Source organism: Myotis davidii, unplaced genomic scaffold (genome assembly GCF_000327345.1).
Source record: "Myotis davidii unplaced genomic scaffold, ASM32734v1 scaffold199, whole genome shotgun sequence".
NCBI classification, from domain to species: domain Eukaryota; kingdom Metazoa; phylum Chordata; class Mammalia; order Chiroptera; family Vespertilionidae; genus Myotis; species Myotis davidii.
The window spans coordinates 1,757,656-1,768,092 of record NW_006290680.1 but is presented as its reverse complement, the minus strand read 5'-3'; the positions used below and the strand labels follow the sequence as shown (position 1 = coordinate 1,768,092).

At 55.1% G+C, this 10,437-nt stretch overlaps 1 protein-coding gene across 1 annotated transcript in view; it reads left to right on the top strand.

The window, feature by feature from the left end:
- Window positions 1-10,022: 10,022 nt before the first annotated feature.
- Window positions 10,023-10,437, top strand: part of EMILIN3 (elastin microfibril interfacer 3) — a 5,974-nt gene continuing 5,559 nt past the window's right edge. The window contains exon 1 of the mRNA XM_015563944.1: window positions 10,023-10,252. Within this exon, the coding sequence (XP_015419430.1) occupies window positions 10,023-10,252 (230 nt within the window). The remainder of the gene's footprint in view (window positions 10,253-10,437) is intronic.

The following is a 10,437-nucleotide window of genomic DNA, read 5'->3' as shown; positions in this document are numbered from 1 at the left end:
GCAATGTTGGTCAAAGGCTACAAGGTTTCAGTTATGCAGGATGAAACGGCCTGGAGGTCTGATGTACACAACATGGCTACAGTTAATGGACTGTATTATCTACTTGAAATTTGTTAAGAGAGTTTTTCTTATTGTCAAAAAAAAAAAAAGGTGACTGGGGTGATGGATGTGTTAATTAGCTTGGTTTTGGTAAGCATTTCACAGTGTGTCAGTGTATACTTATCTCAAGATATCATGGCATACATCTTAATATCTTTTTACTTGTCAATTATACCTCAATAAAGCTGGAGGAAAATTGGAACTTGATAACATTTATATCGACATTCTGGGGGAGAAAAAGACAAAGTGAAAATAATAGGCAACTGAGGGAACCCAGCCGCCAGGAGAAAGAGCCTGACATTCACTCAGAACCGCGGGAGGAGACACACCGCGACCTTCACAGCCACAGGAAAAAGAAAACTAAACAATACGAGAGCGAGAGATGCAAAAGAAAACACTCTCTTCAACTAGGAAAAGGGGTTTTAAAGGAGAGGATGGAGAACTGGGAAAACCAAGGGGAAGAGATGATGCAAAACCCAAAGCAAAAAGCAGAAGGCAGAACCCGTGCGGAGATAAGGAGCCTGAGAGGAGAGAGACCCGGGAGGCATCCTGTGTGAAAAATAAACCCAGAAGGAAAAAAGCAACAAATGGAGGGCGGCAATAACTTGAAGACGAGAAAGAAAAGTTTCCGTGGTTTGAAGAAAGATGGGGTTTGAAAGGGTTCGCTGAATTCCAGGCAGGAATGATGGAAAAAAGCAGACATGCAGGCACAGCCTGAGTTGATTCCTGAATTCCACAATTAAAGGGAAAAGTCTTACAAGCTTCCCAAATGAACGAGCTACACGGAAAGAAAAGAGAAAAAGACTAGAACCGCACATCACATTTGCTAGAAAAGAGCAAAGCGTCCCATGCGGGCTGAGGTGCTAGCCACCTGCCCAGGAGAGAAAAAATACCAGGGTCCATTGAATCTCCCCGTACAGGGAAGTGCCCGAGAAAGGAACGGACTCAGGCAATAAACGGATCAGATTGGAGACAAGGGAGATGAAGGAAAGAGGACGCCATCGCTGGTGAGCCAATGACCTATTGCCAGCCTGCAGCTGAAAGTGCTAATCAGGCTTGGCAAAAGGTAGGCACTGAGGAGGGGACGGGAGCCAGCAGAAGCATTTTAAATATCTCCGTGGGGTGGGGAGAAGGAAGAAGGGGAGGGAGCCCCTCGGCCGGAGGAATTGATGGACATCTTGTTGACAAGTCACAGAATGTTTTTTCACTATGAAAACCAGGAAGGGGCAGGGCAACGTTAGTGGAAGGCAACATATAGTAGAGCTTCCAGAATGAGAAGGAAAAAAGAGGAATGATCAGCATCTATTGTCAATTGTTCCATCCTTTCCCCTCTCTTTTTTTAACTCGAAAAATCTTTTATTATGGAAACTTCTAAATACACCCGACAAGAGAGGGAATAGCTCAAGGAGTCTCTGTGGAACCAAGGCCAGGGTTCATTACTCTTTTTTTTTTTTTTTTTTTTTTTAAGCTGAGGGAAACATTTATTGTCGCAAAATGCAACATTTCACTTTTTTGGTTTTTGGTGTGTTTTTTTCCCACCAACAATTTATTTAGAATTTGTACACTTTTGTAGAAATCAGCCCTCCTCTTTACTGATCAAAAGAGCTCTTTGCCTAGCCGGTGTGGCTCAGTGGTTGAGCGTCGTCCCCTTGCACCAAGAAGTCACCGGTTCGATTCCCGGTCAGGGTACATGCCCAGGTTATGGGCTCAATCCACAATTGGGAGCATGCAGGGGGCAGCTGATCTATGCTTTTCTTTCATCAATGTTTCTATTTCTCTCTCCCTCTCCCTTCCTCTCTTTATAAAATCAATAAAAACATTTTTTTTAAAGCTCTTCTCCTTTGGTTCCTATTCCGACCCCCAACAACTCCAAAACTATGCCTTCCTAAAATGACTTCCAGGGATGCGCTTTCCCTGGTGAATGGTTTAGCTTTCTCCGCGTTAAGGCAGACAATGGGAAAAGCCACACAATGCTAACGCTTCCCGGTCACCAAGGCTCTTTAAAATCCCACAGCTCGCACAGAACTCCGTGCTTCTTGATGGGCTGCGTCGACCCGCCCACCTTCACTCAGTGACACCTGGCTCCAAATGGTATCCGCCGCTCTGTTTTGGTGCCAGATGTTAATGATTCTGGAAAACTCTGTACCGTCACTTAACCCCCTGGGAAGAGTCTTGGTTTTATTTTTTTTAAAAAAATGGCAATAGAGCATGCTTAAATAATCACAATTACTAAGCAACCACAGCCAACTTTGGTCAAGACAGAGAACACTCTCACAGGACACGTTTGCAAGCAGAGCGAGGAATGAGCCAGGCAGGTGGGCAGGCTGGTGACACCAGGCAGCTAGAAGGGCACACGGAAACGCCAGCATTAGCCGAATTGCTCCCAAACATTCATTATTTCCCGTTTCTTTCTCATTGGGAAGGTGTGATTTATTTTATTGCCACAAAACAAACAGTGGAGCTACATTTAATCGCTTCGATACCTGGTTTCAGGTATCTGCCAATCCTGAATGTATTTCTCTGGGAAACTGGGTGGGGGAACACGTTCTTCTGACTCCACCAGGTCCTCCCTGCCCTCCCCAGGTCCGCACTCACAGCCTTGGGTAAGCCCATAAGCCATGGTTTGGCCCCACCTCAAGCTGCTAAGTCCTGTGGTCAATGGGAAGACACTGGGGCCTACAGCCACCATCCACCCAGCTACCACACACCCCGGTCTGTCTCTGCTCCTCACCCCTTCACCATCCTTCACCGTGTTGGAGCCCAGCTTGGCCCAGGCACAGGGCTGCACTGCCTTCTCGCGGCGTTGTCACCTAGAACGCCCCCAGCTTTCCTTTCCCACCACCCAGGGGCCCCTTTGAAAATCGCTTCGTTCCCATGGCCTTAACTTTAGCCCGTGAGTTAACTTCTCTCCAATTTCAGATCAACCAGATGGGGCAGGATTTAAACTTTCAACTTACTGTGGTTACACCAACTTCTTCTTTGGCCTTTATTTCCCCTGTATTAGGAGCCAACAGCCCATCCTGCGGAGGCGGCCCTCTCTGGAGTGGGATGGAGACACATCTCTCCTCCTGGGAGCACCACTGGCCTCCGTAGATGTCTGACCTCCGAGCCCTCAAGGTGGGGAAACCTTCTTCTGTCGCTGGCCATTTGGGCTCCAGAGATAATGGCAATTGAGGTTCTCCTGATTATGGAACAAGGAAGAGAATGAGGTTTGGGGTGAGAGGTAGGAGGGTTCCTGAGCAGGAAGGCTGAGAGGCTGGGGAGGCAGGGGAAAGGATGGGGACACACTAGGGTCCCAAAGCTGGAAGGTGGAGCCATAGCCTGGGAGGGACCCAGCCAATAGAACAAGGGCAGCACCACCTCAGGGGCAGCAAGGGCCCAGCACCTCCCGCAGCTGCCCAGGCCCTCATGCCCTCTGCACAGGCACCTCTGCCAGCCGTCTCAGGAGTGGGGTCTCCAGGGCCACAACTTGGCCCCTTTCCCTGCGGCTTTGATAGGAACCCTGGACACCAGTGGGATGGTGAGTGTGAGCACACGCCAGGGGGCCAGGCTGGGCACACGCCAGCCGCCCAAACTGGAAAGGGGCAGTGGGCAAATGGGACACCTAAGCTGCCTTCATATCCTGGCCACCCATCTCCAGGGCATCTGCGGACACCTCCATGGCTTCTCTTCAGCGTGTGTCCCCCTCTTTCCTTGTCCCAGCAAAAAGGGACCCCACAGCTGGACATCCAGAGGCACCTGGGAGCCCCTCAAAGATCACCAAGGCTTTCCTGTTCTCCTAATCTTCCTGGGTGCTTCCCACTCCTTCCATCCGCACCTACGTGGCAGCAGCCTGGCCTGCACCCTGGGCACCTGCACAGCATCCTAACCAGCGTGGCGGCCCTTTCCTTGTCCCTCCCCCGTCTTGCACCCAGGCACTCCACAGAGTGAGCCCTTCCCCCGCTGGGAGGAGGGGTGTGAGGGCAGAAGGAGCTGAGGTTGCAGAGGCAATCCGTCAGTCAGTGGAGGGCAGGGATGGGACACACTGCGGTGAGGAAGGATGGCCTAATCCCCATGCAGCCCCGGGCAGGGGGGAGGGATAAAGTCTAAAGTCCCACCGTGGGAGCCTCCTGCCTGCCCTTTCCCAAAGGAGCTGGGGCTGCCGGCCAACACCAGGATAGCCAGGAATGTGGGAGTCACTGGTTGCAGAGACTCAACCTGGGGAAGGCCCCCTTGGTCACCTGGTGGGTGGGCTGCTCTGGGGGGTCAGAGTGGTTTGGCCCTAGCAGCTCTTCAAATAGATGCTAAATATACCATCTATCCCTAAGCATGAGATGGGGGGAGACAGGCCTGTGACCCTGCAGGGTGTGGGCCCCATGACTCTGACCTTGGCCCGGACCCATCTCTGCAGCCAGCTCCGGGAGGCCCGACAGCCCTCCCTCCAAATGCCTGCCCTGTCTCATTCCCAGCATCTCTTGCCTAGGTCCCGGTACCAGCCTCCCCGTGACCACAGAGTGACCCGTCTAAAGCCCACAGTTCATCCTCACAGCAAGCACAGGCAGCAAGTGGCCCCTGCATCAAGCAAGGACTGTCAGGAGGGAGGGAGCTCCATGCAGAAAGACATCGGCATTGGCAGGTAGGAAGTGGCAGGTGAGGGGGTTCACCAAGTGTGTCTGTGCACCGCCTCCCCGAGTCTGAGGCCTGCACAGGCCCCTCCCCGATCCAGCCACACCCTCTCCTAAGCCACTTCACTCTCATTGGAGCATGCCCCCCGCCGCCACCACCACCACCAGTTCAGGGAGTCCCCAGCCCCTGTCCCCTCCCCAGGCTCCTTTCCTGACCCCTCCTGGCATGTCTCCCAACTATCAGCCACCTCTGCCTGCCCCTAGTCTGTGCCCCTAGCACCAAGCGGGGCACCCAGCAAGTGCCCTGAGAATTAGGGAATGAAGGCAGAGCAGGTCTGAGGTAAGGGCAGTGTCTGGGTGGAGGTCAGGTCCTGCCTATCCAAGCATGAGTTTCCATAGCAACGACGCCCCCCCACCCCTATCCCAGTGGAGGGCAGGCAGCCCCCTGCCTGGCCTGGCTTGGCCTCGCTGCCCCCACCCATCGCATGCCTGGCTTCTCTGTCACCGGCGGTAATCCTGTGTGGTTTTTACTCCGCTGCCCATGAATAGAAGAGTTAGAGGAGGGCGGGCGGGAGCCCTTCCCAGGGCCTTACACCCGCCCCTGCAGTGGGGAGCAGCTCCCGGTCCCCTGGAATCCGGCCCGCTATGCCACCCACTCTTGTCAGCACCCGCCTTCACAGAGGCCTCCCACTCAAGGCTCAGCCTCCTCAGCCTGGTTGTGGCTGCCCATGGCTGGCACTGGGAATGCAGGCCTGCCCCGCTCAGCTCATTAGACCCTCCTCTCTCCCACACTTGCCCGCACATGGGCGCCCCTGTTCTGATGTTTTGTCTCCCCTCTGCCTGGCACCTTCCAGAATCCTTCCCACATTCATAGTCCCCAAATCAGCCACCAGGGCCTGTCAGCTCTCTGCCCTACAAGCCTCTGGGATCAACCCCTGAGCCATGTCCCTGCCCGTCAGCAGCCGCTGCCTCCTGGCAGCCTCCCCCCAGGCCTGCTCTGTGCAGTGACAGCTTGGGGACGTTTTTCACGACAGCTCTGTATGCTGTCCCCTTGCTGTACAGCCAGGCTCTTCACTGGGGTACCCAAGGTCCCTCTTGTCTGGTCCCTGCCAGCCTCTCTTAGGGCCCACCTTCCCCCTCCAGCTCTGTGGGTTCCACACGCACACCGAGCAGTGTCCTGCCTCCTGGCCTTGCACACTCTGTACCTGCCACCTGGGATGTCTTCTCCTCACAGGTGAGCTCCAGGAGACATCTCTGACCCAACCCCAGGCACTTCCTCTGGGACCCCTCACTCCCCTATGGTCCTCGGCCATAGTGAGTGTCACATGCAGGTCAAGAATGCGGTTTCAGGGGGAGCCTAGATGTGGCCTGATCTGAGGTGCCTGGAACATAAACCCTTGCAGCGAAGAGGCCAGTCTTTTGTATCGTGTCTCGGCCAGTCGTTGGCTGTGGGTGGGAGGGTGTGTAACTTCCCAAGGGAGGCGGCTCTCATATCTGAGGGCAGTCACAGGAGGGGTAGCTGTGAGCATCAGCAGTCACCACTCCTGCAGAGGGGTAGCGGGTGCACTGTCGGGTACAATGGGGTCTGTCAGGGCACCAACGGGCACCCACCCACCTCTGGCGAGTAGGGCTTTGGTAGATTTCTGAATAAACGAGGAGCAGGTGGATACTTGGTCCATCAGCACTGACCTTCCCGAGCCCACAGCCACGCGGCTGCCCCTGGAGAGGGTCCTGCCCGCGGCAGCCACCACTTCAGCGAGTGGAAAGAAGCCCAGACGTCCACCTCTCAGAGAAGCACTCTGAGCCCTGCCTCCTCATCAGTGTCTCTTAGTGCCCGACCCTGCAGATGGCCGCTTTAGCCAATGTTCTCATTTAGTCCTCATAGTAACCATTTTAAAGATGGGAAGACAGAGGCTCAGAGCAGTGACATGACTCCGTAAAGCTCATGCAACTTGCAAGTGGAGGAGCTGGGATTCAAACCCAGGTCCAATTGGCTCCTTGTCCTTCCCCCAGTGCATGAACAGCCTCAGAGCTAAGCCCCTTCTGCCCACCATAAGAGACTGACGAGTCCAAGGTCATCTCTGTTCCCCACAATAGGGCTCAGCTAAATTCGGGGTCCCCAAGGGCCACATCTGGCATTTGGGAAAGTTGGGAGGCCCATACATATATTTTGCATATCGTTTGCATAATGATGGCATCTGGTTTGCATGTGTCCACATTGAGGGTCCACCAGCACTGCACAATTTTTTTAAGTTCCTTCTAAGCAGCTCTAACTCAGTGGCAGTCCATCCTGGCTTTACAGAGTCCAGTGTCCATGATTTCTGGACTCTCTCCCAGGCCCTCACCTTGGGGCTGCACATCTACACACCCCAGGGTCCTGGAGAAGCCAGCGTGTGGATTTAACTGTAACATTCTTTGAAGCCGTGGGACTGTAATCAAAATGCCGACTGGGCTTTGAGTGTGCTGATGTTTATGTTGAGGAAAGAGGGAGCTGGGCAGAGCTGGCTGCACAGAACTTCTGCAGGTGGCTTTTTTTGGGTGGGGTGGAGCCGGAGCCTGTATCCTAGGATGGGTGCACCACCAGTTGACTCCGGCGTAGGTGAATTTCTCCCACTCCGGGGCTCATCTGTGGAGGGAAAGGCTTGTGCCAGGAAGCTAGCAGGGTCGGCGCTTTCTACTTCTGTCTCTTTTAGGGGACCTGCTTTCCATAAAACTCTGTGATGCTCTCACTGACTTTATGTGGTGGGCCTCCATAAAATGCGGAGAACAACCTGTGAGGTGGGAGGAGCCTGGAGAGGGAGAGGAGCCTGGCATTCTGGGAAGTACTCGGAGGCCTGGAAGGGTATCCCAGGTGAGTGGGTCACCACCATACAAACCTGCCTCTCTGTCCCAGGAGCCAGCTCTTTCCTTCTGCCCCGAGAGCCCATGGAGGAAGGACACTGCAGGGTCTGGCAGAGGCTCCTACACATGCCCCCCATGGTGCCACTTACTGACGGACCCCAAACACAAGACTTTATGCTCCCTGCCCAGGGTTATCTTGTCGTCCGATGGCATCCTGTCCCTCCTGAAGAGAGAGGTGGCACATGTGTCCCTAAGGAGCTAGTGGAGACTGGGAAAGTATGCTTCTGCGTGTGTGTTTAGGGAATTGGTGTGAGGTGGACCGAATGTGTCTGGATATGGCCGTGCGTGTCCCCATGAACAGATAGTGTGACCCTGCGCATGGCCCCTCAGCTGCCTCCATTCAGGTGTGGAAACTCCAGTCTGAGCCAAGGGGAAGGGCAAGTCTGCCTCCCGCCTCTGCCTCTGGCCCTGCCTCGGTTTCCTGTCTGGCACATGCAAAGTGGCCTCATCGTCTGCGGGGGAGACCCCGGCCTCTACCTGGATCCAGCCGAGACCCTGAGCATCTCCCCCACCCACGTCCTCCACGCCCACTGGGAAGGGGCCCCAGTGCTGGCTCCTGAGACCGTCCTAATGAAAGAGACTGTTCTAATTAAACACGGTTTGATGTCTGCCACCTGGGAAAGGGAAGCAGGGCCCGGCTGTCCTTTCAGCCCCTTGTTATGTGGATTTTTCCAAGCTCAGACAGGATCTAGCCTCCTCCCTGTGAGTCGTGGGCCCCACATCTGGGCTGGGGAGAGGAGTGAGAGGAAGGGGCGGGACCCCTTGGAAAAGGATCACAGTTCCTGGGACTGGGAGGGGGTTTCTTCCAGAGCCGCAGGGCAGTGTGCTGCCAGGCAGTCTGAGCCCAGCCGAGGGTGAGGGGCAGGGCCCGTTCATCTCCCTCAGATGCCTCCCCCTTTCCACGAAGGGGAAATTCAGCGGTTACAGATCGAGCGCGTGCTATGGACACTGTATCCTGCCCTCAGCAAAACGGCTCATAACATCTCTGTTAAAGGCCGGAGATTAAAATAACACATTCGGTGGATTTGCGGTGGGGGATGAAAGACTGTCTTAGCCGGGCATCATTTGGTTGCCGGGATCAGAAGCCCGTTCAAGCTAGCTAGAGTGGAGTGGGTCACCGGAAGCAGGCAGGGGAAGGCAGTCGCCAGATGGCCACTGTCTCTCGACTCTGCCCCACTCTCCTGGCGAATTCTCTTCCTCAGCTTCCCCATAATTCCCGCAGAGCAATGGCCACAGAAGGACATGACTTGTCCTCTCACCACCCCGCAGGGATCCTGTGGGTTGAATCATGTCTGCGCCCCCAAAAGTTATGTCCACCTAGACCCTTACAATGTGGCCTTATGTGGAAATAGCGTCTTTGCAGTGCAATGACTTCAGATTAGGTCATACTGGGTTAGCCTGGGCCCTGACTTCTATGGCTGGGGTCCTTATAAGAAGAGAGGACACAGGCACACACAGAGAAAAGGCCATGGGAGGAGGGCCCCGTGGAGACCCGGGGAGAAGGCCATGGGAAGACAGACGCAGACGCTGGAGTGATGGGCTACAAGCCAAAGACTGCCGAGGATTGCCAGGGGGCCCAGATACTGGAAGAGGAAAGGCAGGGTCCTTCCTTTGAGCCTCTGGAACCAGTATGGCCCTGCTGACGCCTTGATTTCAGATTTCTAGTCTCCAGGACTAGCGGAGAGTAGATTTCTGTTGTGTTAAGCCACAAAGTGTGTGGTAATTTGTTATGGCAGTCCTAGAGACGTTAATGCAGCTCCCACTGTGAAGCTGGGTCCCCTTGGCCTCTGTGTTTCCATTCCCAAGCCCAGGAGATAGTCCCACATGCCCGGAAGGCTGGAAGAGGGCATAAGCATGGATGTGTTTCAGAGTTGCCCCATTCTGGGCCCCTTGATATCATTGCTTTAGCTGGAGGGTGTGGGTTGCATCCCAAAGTCAGGTTGGAGCGAGGCCTCTCCAGGTGTGCTTCAGAGTCCCTTGCCTACTGCCTACCTACCAGCCACTTGTTACAGACACAGAGGATGTGGTCACCTGTGTGGATAGACAAAGTCAGGAAGAAGTGCCACTCCGTTGGATGACAGAAGCAGGATCCAGCACGCTCTGTGTGGGTTAAAATATCAACAAGATGATGTTGAAGGAGGATGACTACAAAGGCTAACGCTGGGGTTCCAAGAGTCAACTTCACAAGGGAAATATGGAGGAAGCCTGGCTCAACAGCAGCTCTGTGAGAAACACCGAAGGTTTTCTTTGACCAGACGCTCACCACGAGCCGGTGCCGGTACAGCTAGCCACGAGCTTCAGATGCACCAAAAGAAGCGGAGCTCCTTGGCTAAGGGAGACAGATACACGGACCCCACCAGGGAACCAGAGGGACAGCCATCCGGTGAGTTTGCAGAGGCTTAGCGAGGAGGAGTCAACATGCCGGGGAGGCCATCGCAGAGTTATCAGGTGTCCCGGGCACCTCCGGACAGTGACGGGTGCCTGGAGGCAGAGCTAGCCCACGAGGAAGGTCCGGGGCCTATTCCAAGGCGGTGGCTGAGGACGTGTTGCTGGCGGGCGCAAAACACGGTCATCTCAGCTCCGCAGCCCTGGACCAAGGCGGTCCCAGGTGCACAATGGGTTTTAAGGACCAATGTGTCGGGCGGATGGTGGGCGGCTCCCGAGAGCCCCGCACCCAGGCCAGCCCAGGGGTTTGGCTCTGCTTCTCTCCGGTGCATGTGGATGGGTGAGCGTGGGGGGCCTCCCAGGGCGTGAGGGCCGGCGCCCCTGCTTAACCTCTTCCTTGCGGGCGGCCCCTCGCGCGTCAGCTCGGAGCGGGGCGGGGGGGCTGGCG